Source organism: Amia ocellicauda, chromosome 3 (genome assembly GCF_036373705.1).
Source record: "Amia ocellicauda isolate fAmiCal2 chromosome 3, fAmiCal2.hap1, whole genome shotgun sequence".
Classification (NCBI taxonomy): Eukaryota; Metazoa; Chordata; class Actinopteri; order Amiiformes; family Amiidae; genus Amia; species Amia ocellicauda.
Genome location: NC_089852.1, coordinates 976,490 through 996,223, shown reverse-complemented (window position 1 = coordinate 996,223; position 19,734 = coordinate 976,490). Strand labels below are relative to the sequence as shown.

Genomic DNA, 19,734 nt, shown 5'->3' with positions numbered 1-19,734 from the left:
GCCACGGATAAATATAAAATAAACCATTAGGTATGGAGGAGAGAAAAATCTCCCATCGGCAACAAGCTGTCCATCACCCTGCTGTTACTCACCCCACTAACTAACTGTGTTACTATCCGCATCAGTATCAGTAGTTATTAAATCCCAAATCGTTGTTGGTGCTTCTTACACAATGTCTCTGCATGTATATCAAAACACAACTTACTGTCAATAACAGTCCGCAGGTACTACAGCCTCCCCCACCTGGCCCTTAATGATGGTCTGCTGAGAAGCATGGGGTTATGAACAGTGGGCTTAGAAACAGCAGGCTTAGGAACAGTGGTGGAACAAACAGTGGAGTCTGAAAGACGTAAGTAAGGGCTTGAAAGGGTGAGTAACGTGGTAATAACAGTGGGGTTAGTAACAGGGTAAAAACAGTGGGGTAAAGAACATTGGGATTAGTAACAGAGTAAAGTAAAGGAGCATCACACACTAGTAAGACCTCCACTGTGGGTACAGGGAGAAGGATCCTCTCAGTCCTGCTGGACACTTGCCTGGCCTCTGCCACAGAGATTGATGTGCACGGACAGCTTGGTTTGGACTTTTTTCTATATCTGTTTTTGTCTATTGCAATGTCTAGCGCAAGATATTAACATTTTAGACTGTGGTACTATCCCTGTGTGCACATGGGTGGGTGCATTGGACCAAAGAGTCAAACCAAAATTAAGATCCTTGTTTTTATGACAAATGTGGTCTGAGGTGGGCGTCCCATGATCTTCAAGCCCGCTGCGGGGACTAGGTGGAGTGAGGTTCCCCTTTCCTTGATAATACAAGAGGGGTGGCGTAGTCGGGTATTTTGAGAGCAGGCGTTACCTGCCACCCTTGACACTGGCTAGTCACATATGTGTGTCAGTCAAAGTGTGTGTGTGTGTGTGTATCTGTTTCTGTTGTTTTCTTCTCAGTGGATGTTGCACAATACTGAACAAGAAAGAGTCACCTTGTTGAAATCTAATAAATAAATAAATAAATAAATAAATATTGTTTCCCTTTAGTCCTGGCCCAGGTCTGATCACCTAGTCTGTGCCAGCGTTCAGCACTGTACGGCCCTGAAGGAAGCAGACTTTGCAATTATTTATTTTATGAGGACATCACCACTATATTACATACATATATATTCTATATATATACCAGGGTTAAATTACATTGGTAGTGGTAGTGGACTAGTGGTGTTTTAAGTGCATTTAAGGTCCAGTCTTAATGTAAGTGTGTGTGTGTGTGCATGAGTGTGTGTATGTGCGTCAGTGGGGGGGTGTTTTTGTATTAACTTGAAACAAAGTATAGGATGCATATATATATGTTTTAAAATAAAGTGACGTGGAACAGTCAAATACAAACATAAGAACATAAGACAGTGTCCAGTCGAGAGGAGCCCATTCGCCCCATCGTGCTCGTTTGGTGTCCATTAATAACTAAGTGATCCAAGGATCCTATCCAGTCTGTTTTTGAATGTTCCCAAATTGTCTCTTCAGCCACATCGCTGGGGAGTTTGTTCAGATTGTGAAGACGTGTCTCCTGTTTTCTGTCTTGAATGCCTTGAAGCCCAATTTCCATTTGTGTCCCGGGTGCATGTGTCCCTGCTGATCTGAAAAAGCTCCTCTTGGTTTGATGTGGTCGATGCCTTTCATGATGTTGATTCTCTGTTCCAGGGTGACATAATACATAAAGACATACACTCACCTAAAGGATTATTAGGAACACCATACTAATACTGTGTTTGACCCCCTTTCGCCTTCAGAACTGCCTTAATTCTACGTGGCATTGATTCAACAAGGTGCTGAAAGCATTCTTTAGAAATGTTGGCCCATATTGATAGGATAGCATCTTGCAGTTGATGGAGATTTGTGGGATGCACATCCAGGGCACGAAGCTCCCGTTCCACCACATCCCAAAGATGCTCTATTGGGTTGAGATCTGGTGACTGTGGGGGCCAGTTTAGTACAGTGAACTCATTGTCATGTTCAAGAAACCAATTTGAAATGATTCGACCTTTGTGACATGGTGCATTATCCTGCTGGAAGTAGCCATCAGAGGATGGGTACATGGTGGTCATAAAGGGATGGACATGGTCAGAAACAATGCTCAGGTAGGCCGTGGCATTTAAACGATGCCCAATTGGCACGAAGGGGCCTAAAGTGTGCCAAGAAAACATCCCCCACACCATTACACCACCACCACCAGCCTGCACAGTGGTAACAAGGCATGATGGATCCATGTTCTCATTCTGTTTACGCCAAATTCTGACTCTACCATCTGAATGTCTCAACAGAAATCGAGACTCATCAGACCAGGCAACATTTTTCCAGTCTTCAACTGTCCAATTTTGGTGAGCTTGTGCAAATTGTAGCCTCTTTTTCCTATTTGTAGTGGAGATGAGTGGTAGCCGGTGGGGTCTTCTGCTGTTGTAGCCCATCCGCCTCAAGGTTGTACGTGTTGTGGCTTCACAAATGCTTTGCTGTATACCTCGGTTGTAACGAGTGGTTATTTCAGTCAAAGTTGCTCTTCTATCAGCTTGAATCAGTCGGCCCATTCTCCTCTGACCTCTAGCATCAACAAGGCATTTTCGCCCACAGGACTGCCACATACTGGATGTTTTTCCCTTTTCACACCATTCTTTGTAAACCCTAGAAATGGTTGTGCGTGAAAATCCCAGTAACTGAGCAGATTGTGAAATACTCAGACCGGCCCGTCTGGCACCAACAACCATGCCACGCTCAAAACTGCTTAAATCACCTTTCTTTCCCATTCAGACATTCAGTTTGGAGTTCAGGAGATTGTCTTGACCAGGACCACACCCCTAAATGCATTTAAGCAACTGCCATGTGATTGGTTGGTTAGATAATTGCATTAATGAGAAATTGAACAGGTGTTCCTATTAATCCTTTAGGTGAGTGTATAAATATATTATATTTGCACCATTGTTGCAGTAAGATTGTGTAACCCATGTATGAATTTAAGCTTCATGTATCACTCCGGAGAGGTAGTTCTGTGTAGCTGATTTTAAGAAAAACATTTTCTTCCAAGGCCACAGAGAACAGAAGACAAAGGAGACGTGTGAGATTAAGTTTGGGGAACCTCACTGACGTCATGTAGTTACCCGGCAACCAAAGGGAGTCCTCTTGTATATGATAGCGTGTTCTTTAGAAAAACTTTAGATGTGTCTTCCCGACTGGCCGTCTCCGGAGCGCTTCGTTATACCTGAATAAACTATGTTGGTATTATTTAAATTAAATCGAGTTCTGAGTAAATTTCTCCTTATCATTTGGTGCTGAAACCTGGGAGCCAACATACTGTCTGTGCAGATATCTACAAAGCAAGGTAAGAAGTATTGTTTTATTGAGAGGGATTTTTCGCAATATTTTGCAAGATTATTATATATTTTTTTGCTAAATTAAAATAAGTCATTAAGTGTTAATTTAAACAGTATTTATGAAGGGTGAAGGGTGTTTGTCTGCCACCTGCCTTTAAAACAAACGACGCCCCAGTGCATGCTGGGACTGAAGTCAGTCGAGCATTTACACTGCCAGGGTCAAATGCTACCGATGCATCTGATCCGGATCAGAAATGGCAGTGAAAACGCACCTATTTTGCTCTGTGTCAATGACCTGCATTCACCTTTGTTTGCCTGGTTGTGAAATGTACATATTTTAGCTTTTTTGTGTTTAAATTTGTGCTCCCTGTGTCACTTCTGGGCAGTTTTCCTGTTTTTTAAATCTCAGCTCCGCTTTAGGTAGCTGTGCTGAAGCAGGTGTCCCCAGGCCTGTTGAGGGGCGCACGGACAGACAGATCACAGCCATGGAAGCGGTGCAGCGCAGCCCGGGCTACAGTGTGGAGCGGGAGGTTCTGGACGAGCAGAGCCTGGAGGAGGTGGCACAGCGCCGGGAGAAGAGCCCCCGCACCCCTCTGGCAGACAGGCTGAAACACTCGCTGAGGTGAGAGGGAGAGAGAGAAAGAGGGAGAGACATCCTGTCTGCACCCCGAAAGGAGGAAACATTCATGGAGGAGGTAGGGAGAGATGGAGGCAGGTGTCTCGCGTGTCAGGTGCCCTCAATAAGCAGCTCTCCTTGTGTGAAAGTACATCCAGGGCCGTGGGATTGCTCCGCACAGCACAGCCTGTCCCCCTGTGTCGTTCCCACGCTCAGTGACTCCTGGTCCTGAGAGCAGACCAGCGCAGCAACAATGCCTCGTATTTCAACACTGGGAGACTGCAGGTGCAGGACAGAGCCAGTCGAGGTGCGTTCAGTCAGTGCCAGCCCAGAGAGACGGCATCCCACTGGATATTTACCTGCTGGTGCGGATTTCAAAGGTGGCCGTCCACACCTCTGTATTAAAGTGCTGTACTTCACTGTTTTTATTATATTGTATTCTTGCTAAGCAGTGAGTGTGTTACACAATGCGGCCGCTGCCTCTTGACGCTGTCTCTCTGACACACTGATTTCGCTGACTTCAGTGGGAGGCCGTTGTCCGAGGGTTAACCCCCTCCTGGCAGCTGCCGGTGCCAGAGCTTTATGGCTTGATAGCTGGTGTCGTTACCCGGGTGTCACCCTGGTGCAGTGGAGTGGAGTACAGTTGGCAGTTTGTGAATGGTTGTCTGTCACCTGCAGGGGCTCGACTTTGTACAGTCTCAGTGTGTCTCTGTCTCTCTCTCTGTCCCCTGCAGGTGCTCTGGCTGCAGGCTGAGGCGCAGTGTGCTCCGCTGGGTCCCTGTCCTCTCCTGGCTGCCCCGATACTCCTTCAGGGACAGCGCCCTGGGGGACCTCGTCTCTGGGGTCAGCGTGGGCATCATGCACCTGCCACAGGGTGAGAGTGACTGGACAGCCTATCCACAGGGGACCATCTAGACTGACTATAGGGACTGCAGTGTTTTCCACAGGATTTTGGGAAACTGTGTTGAGGGGATCCTGAACCCTCTAGGGTGGTCCGGGTGCATTCTCCCCCGTATGAAAATTTAGCTTTTAACTTTTAACAGTTAAATGCAGAGGGTGGGTGGGATTTGTTATTTCTTGCATTTGTGTTGTGCAGATCTGCTACAAGAACGCAACTGATGGCCAGAGAAGTTCTGCATGGAAATACTTTGACAAAGTGAATGAAAACACTGTTAAGGGTATAATCAGTGCAGTGCAAATAAACTACCACAAATCTACAGCTAGGATGTTAACCACCTAAAATCCAAACACCCTTCTGCTAGCAATGACAGAAAGGAAAGAGGAGCAACAAACACAATATTATTAAGCCACATACATAGCCACCTATTGCTATTTATTTTTTATTCACTGGAACTCAAACGCACAGGTATGTTTACGAAAGTAGACGGGCAGTACTCTGTCCATATTAGGACATCCTCACTCCTCAGCTCAGTTGTCACGCATCACTTAGTTTTGCAATCAGCCCTCAGTAATCACTCATATTTGATATCACCCATCGGGTGTCAGTCTTATTTGGCATCAAGCATCATGATTATTTTATGTCAGTTCTAATGCATCACTCCAATTTAGAAACACATGAAAGTGTCCAATCGAGAGGAGCCCATTCACTCCATTGTCCTCGTTTGGTGTCCATTAATAACTAAGTGATCCAAGGATCCTATCCAGTCTGTTTCTGAATGTTCCCAAATTGTCTCTTCAGCCACATCGCTGGGGAGTTTGTTCAGATTGTGACGCCTCTCTGTGTGAAGAAGTGTCTCCTGTTTTCTGTCTTGAATGCCTTGAAGCCCAATTTCCATTTGTGTCCCGGGTGCGTGTGTCGCTGCTGATCTGGAAAAGCTCCTCTGGTTTGATGTGGTCGATGTCCTTCATAATTTTGAAGACTTGGATCAAGTCCCCACGTAGTCTCCTCTGTTCCAGGTGAAAAGGTTCAGGTCCTCAGTCTCTCAGTAGGACATTCCCTTCAGACCTGGAATAAGTCTGGTTGCTCTCCTCTGAACTGCCTCTAGAGCAGCGATATCTTTCTTGAAGTGTGGAGCCCAGAACTGTCCACAGTATCCAGATGAGCTCTAACTAGTGCATTGTACAGTCTGAACATTACTGATAACATTAACACCACTGAGAACTGACATAAAATAAACATGATGCTTGATGCCAAATAAGACTGACACCCGATGGGTGATATCAAATATGAGTGATTACTGAGGGCTGATTGCAAAACTAAGTGATGCGTGACAACTGAGCTGAGGAGTGAGGATGTCCTAATATGGACACCGTACAGCTGTCTATATATTGAGTGTGGTTTGGAAATGTGGAAAAGTAAATCATGTAGTTAAGTAGATTGTACTATAAATCAGCTAGATAGATAATCTAATACATTTTGTATTTCGCTTTTATGATCGGAAAACCTTGCCACAAGGATACTAATGTTCAGGCATTTTCGTTGCAGCTCACATTGCTAAACTATTATTGAATGAAAATTAAATTAATAAAAATTGAAAAAGAAAAACATTTTGGTCAGTCAGTTACAGCTGTAATTACAAAATATTAATTTATAAACAAATAGTCACAACCTTAGTATAGTTACAATTGTGAAAAAAAAAAGTTGTGACGAGTCTGATGCGAGATGTGTGAGAGGTGGCAGGGCTGCTTGCTGCTGTTATTCCATTTATGCACTTCTTCTAATAGGAAGGTATTTTTACAGTTTATTTAACTAAGTTGTTGTTGTTGAAAATAAAGTTCAGAACTTTTTGCAATTGCAAAAATGTATTTTGCATTTAATGAATGTAGCAATTTGAATGGGTAGGGGGTGACTATTCGAATACACTGATCATATGGACTGACTGTACAGACTGATTATTCACACTGGCCGTATGGACTGAATGGATCTGGGTAGCCTGGCCGTATGAATGGACTGTGTCTCTGTGTCTGTGGTGTCTGTGATCTGACCAGCTGCTGCTTCCTCCTCAGGCATGGCCTACGCCCTGCTGGCCTCAGTGCCCCCCGTGTTCGGGCTGTACTCCTCCTTCTACCCCGTCCTGGTCTACTTCATCTTCGGGACATCCCGGCACATCTCCATAGGTGAGCAGCACCTGACAGCGCACCGCCCCGAACAGACAGCCCCAGTGGAGCCCCCTGCCTGCCCACTACTCATTTGTGTGTGCGTGACACCTTTATTGACACTACCTGTGGTTCACACTTTCTCTCCCTCTCTCCCTCTCTCTATCTCTCCATCCTTCTGTGTCCATGTGTGTGTTTCTGTACGTCTGTGTTCTCTTCCTGTGTGTGTGTGTGTGTTTTTGCTCTCAGGCACCTTTGCAGTCATCAGTCTCATGGTGGGCAGTGTGACTGAGCGCCTCGCTCCCAATGAGAACTTCTTCCACAATGATACCAACGGCACTGAGGTTCTGGACCTGACCACCAGGGACGCCTACAGGGTCCAGGTCGCCGCGGCGGTCACGATCCTAGCGGGGATATTCCAGGTAAAACATCTAACTGGAGAGGCATACTGTCAGACACTCAATAATGCAGAAACACAGAGTCCATGAGAGCTGGTGGCACCTCTTCTGCATGGGAGGGAAGACAACATGGGTGCAGGACGGGCATCGCTGTGGTGAGCTCTGCTGCTGTCCCGGCCCCTGCAAACTGCTCCGGGCCTCAATCTCTGTAGTTATGTAGTTATTATGATGCCCAGATCTTCCTGTCTTTTCCCTCTTCTGACCCTCTCATCCCCTCTTGCATCTCTTCCTGCTTGTCTGCTATCTCCAGCTGGATGCACTCACACCACCTCAAGCTCAACAAATCAGATCTCCTGTTTTTCCCCACTCTTTCTCACCTTCTGCTGATCTCTCCATCTCGATCCCCATGGAATCCACCACACTCTCTCCTTCTTCTTCCACTAAAAATCTCGGAGTCACCCTTGATCCTGCGCTCTCCTACACCCAGCACATCACCACGCTGACACAGATTCTTCCTGAGCAACATATGCCGAATCTGTCCCTTCCTCACCGACTACTCGACTCAGCTACTCGTCCAGTCACTGGTCCTCTCCCGCCTGGACTACTGCAACTCCCTCCTGGCCGGCCTGCCTGCATCCACTACCCGCCGCTGCAGCTCATCCAGAACTCTGCGGCTCGTCTGGTGTCTCTCTGCCCAGATTCACACACGCTACTCCACTGCTCCGCTCCCTCCACTGGCTCCCGATACCGGCACGCATTCAGTTCAAGACACTGACCCTCACCTACCGCTGTCTCGACCACACTGCACCAAGCTAACTTCAGACCCTCGTCTCTCCATACATCCCCTCCAGACCACTGCACTCCTCCAGTGCCAGAAGACTAACTCTGCCTCCTCTCCACTCTCCTTCCTCCAGAGCCGCTCCTTCTCATCCCTGGACCCTACATGGTGGAACGACCTTCCCACTGTAGCATTAAGGGGGGGTGTATTTTGATAGAGCATTGTAGCCCTGAGCTGGAGCTCTGATCTAAAGAAGACCTCTCCCCCAAAGTTACCAGAATTCCTGAGCTCATCGGCCCATGAACTGTTCTACGTCAAAGTGACAGTTTTGGGAGTCGGCTCACCTAGAATGGGCCAAATGGCTTGGAATCCCTGCTGTGAAAATGTCTGGGGAATATGGCGTGGAGGTAATAAAACCCTTTGAAGCGGGTGAGAGCCGAAATCCCGAAACAGAGCTACAAACCCAGGCCAACCGGCATTTCCAAAAGATGGCATGGATTGACATCAGGCATGAATCGAGCCTCCCCAATAGGAGACTGGGGGCTGGCACAAATCCAACCTCGCAATCTCAAGAACCAATCGCCTATGATCTGAAGGCATAAAAGGTAACGCACAGCACTTTTTCTCTCTCTCTCACCTGAACTGGTAACTCGCTGCCACTCAACCTGTAGCTCTGTTGCCAGAACAGGAACCGGAAACCAACTAAGTCTTTGCCGGCAACAGAAGAGTTTAACTGGGAGAAGGAGTTTGAGCCGTACGAATAAATTTTTTAAAGAACTTTATTAAGTAAAGAACTTTAGAAACTGCGCATGCCCACCTGTGCCCACCTGATCAGTGGAGTTTTACAGCTGGACAATTGACTAAGTCGACTGAATACGAAAGTATCAGTCATTTAAATAGCTATTGAGTCTTAAGAAACTTGACCCTCGGAAACGAACAGGGCCCTGCTTTCCTCAAAGACTTTGTCTTCAAGTAACTATGGTGGAAAACCCTGCTTGCCAAGAAGACATCCTATGCACACCCTTGGAGCCTTCAAACCAGTGGAAAATCTGTTTGGAAAAGACTCTACTTTCGCAAAACGCCAACTTCCAGGAGCATCGACTTAGGAAGTTAATGGACAAAGCCGAGCCGGACTGCCTTTCCAAACCACACGGACCTTGTCCCACCCCGCGGAACCTCGTGCCGTGTGCTTTTATCTGATCCCGAAGGCAGAGAGGCCTCTCTGTGACGAAGTTCAGATAAGTTTAACAGTTTGGAGTTTATTATTCATGACATTTGAGAAATCAATTAGAAATGTTATTCTGTGAGTCATAAACTCTAGAATGTGTAATATCATTTAGTATTTTCTTAAATATAAGTGAGTGCTGCATTAAACTGTTTTGGTTGACAATTTTAGAAATAAAATCTGTCAACGCCGAGAAATATCTTCTCATTCCTGTTTAACTGTTTAGTCTGAAATTGACACGTTAATAGACACTAGATTATAGGTGGCCCTGCCTGTCCTTAATTATTGAACAGTAATCAATTAGGGAGAATTGTGGTAACAAGAAATGATAGGATCTTTCTTGGCACCCAAACGTAAATGAGACTGATATATATAACGAGAAGTTATTTGACATAAATACTAACCTGCATTAGTTATTTAATGTCCGACTAACAATACTAATGAGAGACTCACCTTCGTCTTACTATTGTAGTCAATGTGTTTGTAATTTTGTTTAACGATTTGTGTGTCATCATATGTGATTCCATGGTCTTTGATTTGGTCACGGAAGTGATTTGTCTTTGATTTGTTGATCTTGAGTGAATTTTAATTAGTTTTTCCCTTTTTGTATAACTAGTGTAGTGCTACATTTTATCTTTGTTTTTAATAAATTTGAGAATTTATATCTTTGGAATTGGTGTCTGCGTCCAATTATTGTCGAAATTGAGTTCTACAAGATTCTAGGATTCTTGATAAGGTGATACTTAAATTTACTTCTTTAACTGAAATTTATAAGTGTACCTTACGATACACCACCGAAGTCAAAACAGCAGAGTCCTTGACCTTGGCGCTTACTCAAGACCCATCTTTTCCGACAGTACTTGTAATATTAGTCCTTTTATCCCTGCTAGATAGCGCTTCACAGTTTTAATAGGCTTCTTGTGCTTTTGATTGTTTTCCTCCTTGCTCCCTTTCCCGTAGCCCTTGACTGTGACCCTACATCTTGACAGCACTTGGCTTTCACCATCCAGGATGTAGGACCTCACTTACTGTACTTGCCTGTGTAAATTGTAAATTTAAATTGTAAAAATGTATTATATTTTGAATTGCTATGTTTTACGTAATTTGAATTTGTAATGTTTGATGCCTTTACTGAACTGTATTTTTGCACTTTGTTTTGCACTTATGTTGTAAGTTGCCAAGGGCGTCTGCCAAGAAAAAATAAAAAAATAAATATAATAATAATAATAATAATAATAATAATAATAATAATAATAATAATAATAATAATAATAATAGTTAGAACAGGATCTTCTACTGAGGGAGGCCTGTGCTGGGTTTATTAGATCCACTGTAACACACTGAAAGCCTGTCCATCCCTGCATCCCTGACCTCCGAGCTCCCAGGACCTCAGTCTGAGTGTGTGTGTGTGCAGGTGGTGCTGGGTCTGGTGCAGTTCGGCTTCGTGGTGACCTACCTATCCAACCCGCTGGTCAGGGGCTACACCACCGGCGCTGCGGTCAATGTCGTCATCTCCCAACTCAAGTATATCTTTGGCCTCCACTCCCGGCGACACAGCGGCCCTCTTTCTCTGGTCTATGTGAGTAACAGAGCCCCCTTGGTGCTCGCTCCTCTCCTTCACTCTCTCCGTCTCTCTGTCTCTCACCTGATGACAGAGTTGTGTCTACAGACTAGCTGTACTTCAGGGTGTTAATGATAGGAGCACCAGATGTGACCCTGTCTCTCCCTCTGTCCCTCTTCTCCTCCATTCTCCTTCTCTCATTCTCTCCAGCCGTTCACTCGCTTACTTCAGACCAACCTCTCTCTCTCTCTGCCCATCTCCATCTCTCCCTCTCCAGACACTGATAGATGTGTGCTGGCTGCTGCCCCAGACCAATCTGGGCACTCTGGTGGTCAGTGTGGTGTCCCTGGTGGCTCTGATCGCAGTGAAGGAGCTCAACGTCAGGCTGACCAGAAAGCTGCCGCTGCCCATTCCTGTAGAGCTGATCATGGTAAGACTGTCCCTGTGTCTTTGCGTCCCTGTGTCTCAGTTTCCCAATGTCTCTTTTGTCTCAGTGTCTTATCAGTGTCAATCAGCCTCCACGTGGCTAACAAAGCCTCACTCCAGCATTGCCAGTGGATGGCGTTCATCTACACTCTCTGACCTTGGAGGAATTCAGCGTGTGACTAATTTCAGGAATACTCAGATATCTTGTTTTTGTTTGCGCAGCCAAACATAAGAACATAAGAACATAAGAAAGTTTACAAACAAGAGGAGGCCATTCGACCCATCATGCGCGTTTTGTGTCCATTAATAACTGAGTGATCCAAGGATCCTATCCAGTCTGTTTTTGAATGTTCCCAAATTTTCAGCTTCAACCACATTCAGACCTGGAATAAGTCTGGTTGCTCTCCTCTGAACTGCCTCTAGAGCAGCGATATCTTTCTTGAAGTGTGGAGCCCAGAACTGTCCACAGTATCCAGATGAGCTCTAACTAGTGCATTGTACAGTCTGAACATCACTGCCCTTGTTCTCAATTCTGCAATTTTGACAATATACCCTAACATCCTGTTTGCCTTTTTTATTGCTTCCCCACATTGTTTGGATGGAGAAAGTGAGGAGTCCATGTAGACTCCTAGGTCTTTCTTATGTGTTACTTCATCTAGTCCTATTCCTCCCATAGTGTCCTTATAGTGGACATTTTTGTTACCTGCATTTATTACCTTGCACTTGTCCACATTGAATTTCATCTGCCAGGTGTCGTCCACAACTGAATATTATCTAAGTCCCTTTGAATAGCCTGTGCTGCCGAGATTGTATCTGCTGAGCCATCTATTTTAGTATCATCTGCAAATTTGACAAGTTTGCTAACTATCCCAGAGTCCAGATCATTAATATAGATTAGAAAAAGCACAGGCCCTAGTACTGATCCCTGTGGAACTCCACTAAGAACCTCACTCCAGTTAGAAGCTACTCCTCTAATCGACACCCTCTGTTTCCTATACATCAACCAGTTCATAATCCATCTACTTACATTACCCTGAATGCCTACAGCTTCCAATTTGAGGATCAGTGTTTGGTGTGGAACCAAACACATCAGCTATGTGTCATGTGCTTTGATATGCACCGATGCTGTACAGAAGATTTCTAGGCCACGAAGCAAACTTTCTCCAGATGTGTAGCTTGGTATATACTGTATATGTATAGATATTTATTACAGTTTGCAGGCAGCTACACAGGACTGCCCACACCCACACGTTTACACACAGAGACATTGATAAATAGTATCTGTAGCTGTTTAGGGAATGATCGGCCAGTTTTTCCCCTTTACTCTTAAACTCTCTCACACACACACACACACACACATCCGTACCTGCTTACCAAATCCGCCACACTGATCTCCCCCCCCCACCTCTCTTCTCCCTCTCTCTCCCTCTTTCTCCCTCTCTCTCCCTCTCTCTCCCTCTCTCATTCTTTCCTCTCCCTCTCTGCTCTCTCTCTCCCTCTCTCCCCGTCCAGATCGTAGCCGGGACGCTGGTCTCCAGTCTGGCCTCTCTGCAGCCCCAGTATGGGGTGGAGGTGGTGGGGGAGATTCCCAGTGGGTGAGTGCTTCCTCAGCGCTGCGGTCCTGGAAGATGGGGTGGGGGGTAAAGTGCAGTGGATGGGGGTGTTATAGGTGTTCAAATTGGGGGGCCATTCCCGCCATCTCTCTCCACACTCTTGGGCCCAGCGGGTTCTCTGAGGCTCTGCCTGTTGTCAGGTGTGCATTCCTGTGACCCTGTGTCTCCTCTCTCTGTCCACCCCCCAGTCTGCAGCCCCCCCGCGCCCCGGACGTGTCCCTGTTCAGAGAGGTGATCGGAGACGCTTCCGCTCTGGCCATCGTTGGCTATGCCATCTCCATCTCTCTGGGAAAGACCTTTGCCCTCAAACACGGGTACAAGGTGGACAGCAGTCAGGTCAGTCTCTATGTCCAATCATGCATCTGTGTGTATCTGTGTGTATCTGTGTGTGTTTTGTGTTTTACTGTGAATTTCTGTGTCTGTGTGGGAGCTGTGCTGTGTCTGTGTGCCTGCTGGCCACACACTGTATTACCAAAGATCCTTTTCTTTTGTCTTTCTCTCGCAATGCATTAGATTGCAAGGAGTTCCGGTGGCAATTTTTCCCTATATAATGGAAAATCTGCCTCATTTCATATTCAAAGCTTTCTCTTTAAAAAATAATTTAATTCTTTAACATGATGCACCTGGGTTGCATTAGAGTCGCCCCTCCTTAACAATATGAAATGAAGCTGGCTTTCCGTTATATGGAGAGGAGAGAAATCGCCACTGGAACTCCTTGCAATCCCACAATGCACTGCTTTGGCAAAGACGAAAGTTCCCACGTTAATTAGGTGGAGCTGACTATCTTGTTTAAATAGAGGATCTTTGGCATTACCTTGTGTCCCCTGGGTTCCTGCTGCTGACACTGGTCTCTCCTGCTGCAGGAGCTGGTGGCTCTGGGCCTCAGTAACACAGTGGGGGGGTTCTTCCAGTGCTACTCCGTGAGCTCCTCGATGTCACGCAGCCTGATCCAGGAGAGCACGGGAGGAAAGACCCAGGTGAGGCCCTGAGACACTGCGGCCTGCGGCTCTCCCTGCAGCGCAGCGTACACTGCCCCCTCTCTCTCTCACAGCCCCCTCTCTCTCTCACAGCCCCCTCTCTCTCTCTCAGTCCCCTCTCTCTCTCACAGTCCTCTCTCTCTCTCACAGCCCCAGTCTGGCAGGTGAGAACTTTAAGGGGACACATTCCCAGTGTGTGCAGTGTTGATGATGTGTGTCTAACCCGTCTGTGTTCCTCGTCCCAGATGGCCTCGGCGGTCTCTGCGGTGATCGTGCTCGTCACTGTGCTGAAGCTGGGCTCTCTGTTCCAGTCGCTGCCCAAGGTAACGCGCCGTTCAGCTCTCGCTGCCACGCGGCACTGATGTGGGGGAAATGTGAAATCCCCGGATTATTCCATATGTCAAACAGGGTACAGAAGATGTAGCCATGGACCTGCCCCCCACCCTGCATCTGTCTCCTGCATCTCTGACTCCTGTGTCCTGTGTCCTGTGTCTCAGGCTGTGCTGTCTGCCATTGTCTTTGTCAACCTGAAGGGGATGTTCATGCAGTTCTTGGACATCTGCACTCTGTGGAGGAGCAGCAAAATCGACCTGGTGAGGAGCTGGAGACAGAGAGACAGAGAGACAAGGGGACAGGCGGACAGAGAGATACAGACAGAGACAGGAAGGGAGACACACAGATAAAGAGCACTTGTTGGGGAAACAGTTAGAAAAACAGGGAGAGAGAGACTGAATAAAACACAGACATGCACAGAAAAAAGACAGGAACACATGGACACAGACAGACACACACACTGAAGTACAGAGACACACAAATTTAACAGAGAGAGGCACGCAGACACACCTAAGACTGAGACACTTTAATTCCGACTGGATTGGCTTTATTTACCTCCTTGTCAGGTGAGGCTGGTGCACTGGATGACCTCTGACCTTTGCCCTCTGTGTCTCCCTCCCAGCTGGTTTGGGTCGTGACCTTCGTATCCACACTGCTGCTGAACCTGGACCTGGGGCTGGCCGCCTCCATCGGCTTCGCTCTGCTCACCGTCATCTTCAGGACACAGCTGTGGGTCTCACTCTGCGTCTCTCCCTGTCTCTCCCTGTCTCTCTGTCTCTCCCTCTCTCCCTCTGTCTCTATCTCTACCTTGAGCGCTGCTCTGTCTCTGAGATGGACGTCAGTGAGTGTCTATGTCCTGACCTCCTATACTGAGCCCAGCCTGTCTGTCCTGTCCTTCCCTCAGGCCTCGCTACTACGTCCTAGGACAGATCCCGGGCACCGAGCTCTACCTGGATGTGGAGACGTACGCAGAGGTGAGACACCTGGGGGAGGGAGAGAGAGAGAAAAAATGAGAGGCATGACAGAGGGACGGGAGAAGAGAGTTGGCAGAGAGATATAGAAAGGAGTGAGGAAGAAGGAGAGAGAGAGAGAGAGAGAGAGAGAGAGAGAGAGAGAGAGAGCAGGCGGTGGGCAGGGTGGTGACGAGGCTCCTGCTCTTCCCTCCAGGCCAGGGAGATCCTGGGCATCACCATCTTCCGCTCCTCGGCCACAGTGTACTTCGCCAACGCAGAGCTGTACCTGGAGGCCCTGAAGAAAAAGGTGAACTGGCCCTCACCTGAAGCCCCCCATCGCTCAGGACCACACGGAACCACACGGCACCACACACACACACACACTGCACCACACAGAACCACACGGCACCACACGGCACCGCACACACACACACACTGCACCACACGGCACCACACACACACACACTGCACCACACAGAACCACACGGCACCACATGGCACCGCACGGCACCGCACACGTTATTATTGCTTACTGGTTATTGCTGCCCTGTCTGTACCCAGAGTGGGATTGACATCAGCAAACTGCTGACCTACAAGAGGAAGCAGGCGGCCAAGCAGCAGCGCCGGGAGCAGCGGGAGCAGCGCAGAGCCAGGAGACACGCCAAGAGAGCGGTGAGACGCCTGTCCCTGGGCTCCCTGGGCAAGTGGAGCTGGGACATTCACTCCATCATCCTGGACCTCAGTACCTGCAACTTCCTGGACACTGTGGCCATCAACACACTGAAGAGCGTGAGCGACGAGAGAGGGGGAGGGTGGAGAAGAGGATTGGGCAGGAAGGGAGTGGGAGAGAGGTGGGAGACGGGAGGATGCAGAGAGGAAAGGGATGGAGAGTTTTAAGGAGGAGGGAGAAGGAGGGAGGCAAGGAGGAATGGAGAGAGGGATAGATGGAGAGCTGCAACAGGGTCAGAGGGGGTGTAATAACACTTCTCACAGAGACCCCCGGGTCTGCGCCGCCGGCTAACTGTGCTCCTCGTTTCAGATCTTCACCGACTTCGGGGAGATCGACGTGGGTGTGTACATCGCCGGCTGTCAGGGTGAGTGTCCGTTCCAACAGCTCAACCGATCTTCCTGCAGTGATGCACCGGGACACCTAGTGCGCTGCTTGTGCTTATGTACGGTTATGATTCATAATTGATTTATAATCGACCGATAACACCACAAAGCCCATTGACAAGACTGGTGGAACGCTCAACCTTCCACTCCTGCGCAGAGCATCATGTCCCTGTCTGGTCGATAGCCAATCAGCAGTGATTCCTAACGTCAATAGCCAATCAGCAATGAGTCCTACCGTCATTAGCCAATCAGTAGTGAGTCATACGGTCGATAGCCAATCAGCAGTGGGGCATATGGTTGATAACCAATCAGCAGTGAGGATTTACAGCATTTGGATCACATATCCTTCCTTCAAATGAACGGTCGAACATACCCCACCTCTCTGTCAGTGGTGCCGACTTCTGATACGTTAAATTCTACGTATCATCATTATTATTATCTTATATATAAGTGCATGGCATGACAAATACACAATATACAGTGCATCCGGAAAGTATTCACAGCGCTTCACTTTTTCCACATTTTGTTATGTTACAGCCTTATTCCAAAATTGATTAAATTAGTTATTTTCCTCAAAATTCTACAAACAATACCCCATAATGACAATGTGAAAGAAGTGTGTTTGAAATCTTTGCAAATGTATTAAAAATAAAAAACAAGAAAAGCACATGTACAGAAGTATTCACAGCCTTTGCTCAATACTTTATTGAAGCACCTTTGGCACCAATTACAGCCTCAAGTCTTTTGGAGTATGATGCTACAAGCTCGGCACACCTATTTTTGGGCAGTTTCTCCCATTCTTCTTTGCAGGACCTCTCAAGCTCCATCAGGTTGGATGGGGAGCGTCGGTGCAAAGCCATTTTCAGATCATCCAGAGATGTTCAATCGGGTTCAAGTCTGGGCTCTGGCTGGGCCACTCAAGGACATTCACAGAGTTGTCCTGTAGCCACTCCTTTGTTATCTTGGCTGTGTGCTTAGAGTCGTTGTCCTGTTGGAAGATGAACCTTCGCCCCAGTCTGAGGTCCAGAGCGCTCTGGGGCAGGTTTTCATCAAGGATGTCTCTGTACATTGCTGCATTCATCTTTCCATCGATCCGGACTAGTCTCCCAGTTCCTGCTGCTGAAAAACATCCCCACAGCATGATGCTGCCACCACCATGCGTCACTGTAGGGATGGTATTGGCCAGGTGATGAGCGGTGCCTGGTTTCCTCCAGACATGACGCTTGCCATTCAGGCCAAAGAGTTCAATCTTTTGTTTCTCATGGTCTGAGAGTCCTTCAGGTGCCTTTTGGCAAACTCCAGGTGGGCGGTCATGTGCCTTTTACTGAGGAGTGGCTTCCGTCTGGCCACTCTACCATACAGGCCTGATTGGTGGAGTGCTGCAGAGATGGTTGTTCTTCTGGAAGGTTCTCCTCTCTCCACAGAGACACGCTGGAGCTCTGTCAGAGTGACCATCGGGTTCTTGGTCACCTCCCCGACTAAGGCGCTTTTCCCCTGATCGCTCAGTTCGGCCGGGCGGCCAGCTCTAGGAAGAGTCCTGGTGGTTCCACACTTCTTCCATTTACGGATGATGGAGGGCACTGTGCTCATTGGGACCTTCAATGCTGCAGAATTTTTTCTGTACCCTTCCCCAGATCTGTGCCTCGATACAATCCTGTCTCGGAGGTCTACAGACAATTCCTTGGACTTCATGGCTTGGTTTGTGCTCTGACATGCACTTTTAACTGTGGGACCTTATATAGACAGGTGTGTGCCTTTCCAAATCATGTCCAATAAACTGAATTTACCACAGGTGGACTCCAATCAAGTTGTAGAAACATCTCAAGGATGATCAGTGGAAACAGGATGCACCTGAGCTCAATTCTGAGTGTCATGGCAAAGGCTGTGAATACTTATGTACATGTGCTTGTTTTTTATTTTTAATACATTTGCAAAGATTTCAAACAAACTTCTTTCACGTTGTCATTATGGGGTATTGTTTGTAGAATTTTGAGGAAAATAACTAATTTAATCAATTTTGGAATAAGGCTGTAACATAACAAAATGTGGAAAAAGTGAAGCGCTGTGAATACTTTCCAGATGCAATGTAAAATCCAACTCAAGATGCAATGAGTTGCAAAGTTCTCACTGTACTGTGGAGGTTGTACTGTACTAACAGCCTGTCCCTCTGTCCCTGTGTCCCTGTGTGTCTCTGTCCGTGTGTGTTCCTGTGTGTCCCTGTACATCTCTGTGTGTCCCTGTGTGTTTGTTTGTGTCCCTGTGTGTCCCTTCCGTGTGTCTGTCCCTCTGTGTGCCCCTGTGTCTGCAGCCTGTGTGGTGGAGCAGCTGGAGTGCGGAGACTTCTTCATTCCCAGCCTCACAAAGAGACACCTCTTCCCCTCTGTCCACGATGCTGTGCTGCACTGCCTGCAGCTCCACGGCACTCCCACCGCCCCTGGATACGACTGCGTACTGGTGAGCTTCAAAGACACACACCCTGACACCCTGACTAATGCTGTGACACACACACACTGAAACCCTGACACACACACTGACATACAGTGACAAAGTCGCATTTCCCAAGTCATTATTCTGCAGCAGTGATGTGCCAGCAGTGTCTGTCCACACTGAGGGGCTGTTGTCTGTCTTGGCAGGATATGGACTGCAGTACCAAGCTGTAGCAGCAGAGGTGCCTGGAGCTGGAGTGGGGGTCTTTAAACCGCTTCCTCGTCTGCGCCACCCTGACTCTCCAGCCTCCTCCAGCGTGTCCTCATTATGTGTTAAAAGAGCGGAGTTTACCAGGAGATTACCTGTACCAGCGTCAGCGCCGGCATCGTGGACAGAAAGGCCTTTTTGTGGGCTGACTTAATGATGAGCCTGTACGAACTGTGTGTGTGTCTGTGTGTGACATCACCATGTGCGTCAGCTGTCAATGATATGTAAATTAAATTTGTTGTTGCAGCCTTTCACTATTTTGCACTTCTTTGTTGGTGGGGTGGGGTGGGGTGGGGGGGTTATAACAAACAAACAGTAAAGGAGCCTCCCCCTCAGTCCCCCAGGTAACACACTCCCTACATTGTGTATAATCCCTTTATTCATTGTTCCATTGCTCTGTTCCTGAGCTCTGGACCTGTCCGACAATGCTTTGGCAACACTGAGCTCAACTAGTCTGTCAATAAAGCTCAATCTGAATTGAGAACGGGGGGGGCAGTGCGGTTCGCTCACCACACACAGGCAGGGGGTGATGCAGGCCCAGCACCACTTCATGAAGGGTAGGGGGCGATTCCCAATCATACAGGCAATATATACAACAATACCAATTGTACCAATCTCTCTCTCTCCTTCTGTCTCTCTCTTTT

The 19,734-nt window shown here is 47.5% G+C and overlaps 1 protein-coding gene across 2 annotated transcripts; it reads left to right on the top strand.

The window, feature by feature from the left end:
- Positions 1 to 3,115: 3,115 nt before the first annotated feature.
- On the top strand, positions 3,116 to 19,344 carry LOC136730275 (solute carrier family 26 member 6-like). Of its 2 annotated transcripts, none has more exons than XM_066697581.1 (19): positions 3,116 to 3,354; positions 3,756 to 3,968; positions 4,697 to 4,836; positions 6,930 to 7,040; positions 7,269 to 7,441; positions 10,835 to 10,999; positions 11,259 to 11,411; positions 12,920 to 13,002; positions 13,209 to 13,356; positions 13,884 to 13,997; positions 14,243 to 14,320; positions 14,495 to 14,590; positions 14,953 to 15,059; positions 15,235 to 15,304; positions 15,498 to 15,590; positions 15,845 to 16,072; positions 16,323 to 16,377; positions 18,705 to 18,850; positions 19,030 to 19,344. In XM_066697581.1, the coding sequence occupies exons 2-19, from the start codon at positions 3,832 to 3,834 to the stop codon at positions 19,054 to 19,056; spliced, it is 2,124 nt and encodes a 707-aa protein (XP_066553678.1). In that variant the 5' UTR covers positions 3,116 to 3,354; positions 3,756 to 3,831; the 3' UTR covers positions 19,057 to 19,344. The 2 variants fall into 2 exon arrangements, with proteins under 2 accessions (XP_066553678.1, XP_066553677.1); XM_066697580.1 differs by having other exon boundaries at positions 3,117 to 3,354; positions 3,767 to 3,968.
- Positions 19,345 to 19,734: the final 390 nt, after the last annotated feature.

What these genes read in the sequence shown, in the direction of transcription:
- LOC136730275 (XM_066697581.1), top strand. Translation starts at nt 3,832, where the DNA reads ATGGAAGCGGTGCAGCGCAGCCCGGGCTACAGTGTGGAGCGGGAGGTT. An exon ending in ATCCCGGCACATCTCCATAG is followed by an intron (nt 7,041 to 7,268) that starts GTGAGCAGCACC and finishes TTTTGCTCTCAG; the next exon opens with GCACCTTTGCAGTCATCAGT. An exon ending in GTCATCTTCAGGACACAGCT is followed by an intron (nt 15,060 to 15,234) that starts GTGGGTCTCACT and finishes TCCTTCCCTCAG; the next exon opens with GCCTCGCTACTACGTCCTAG.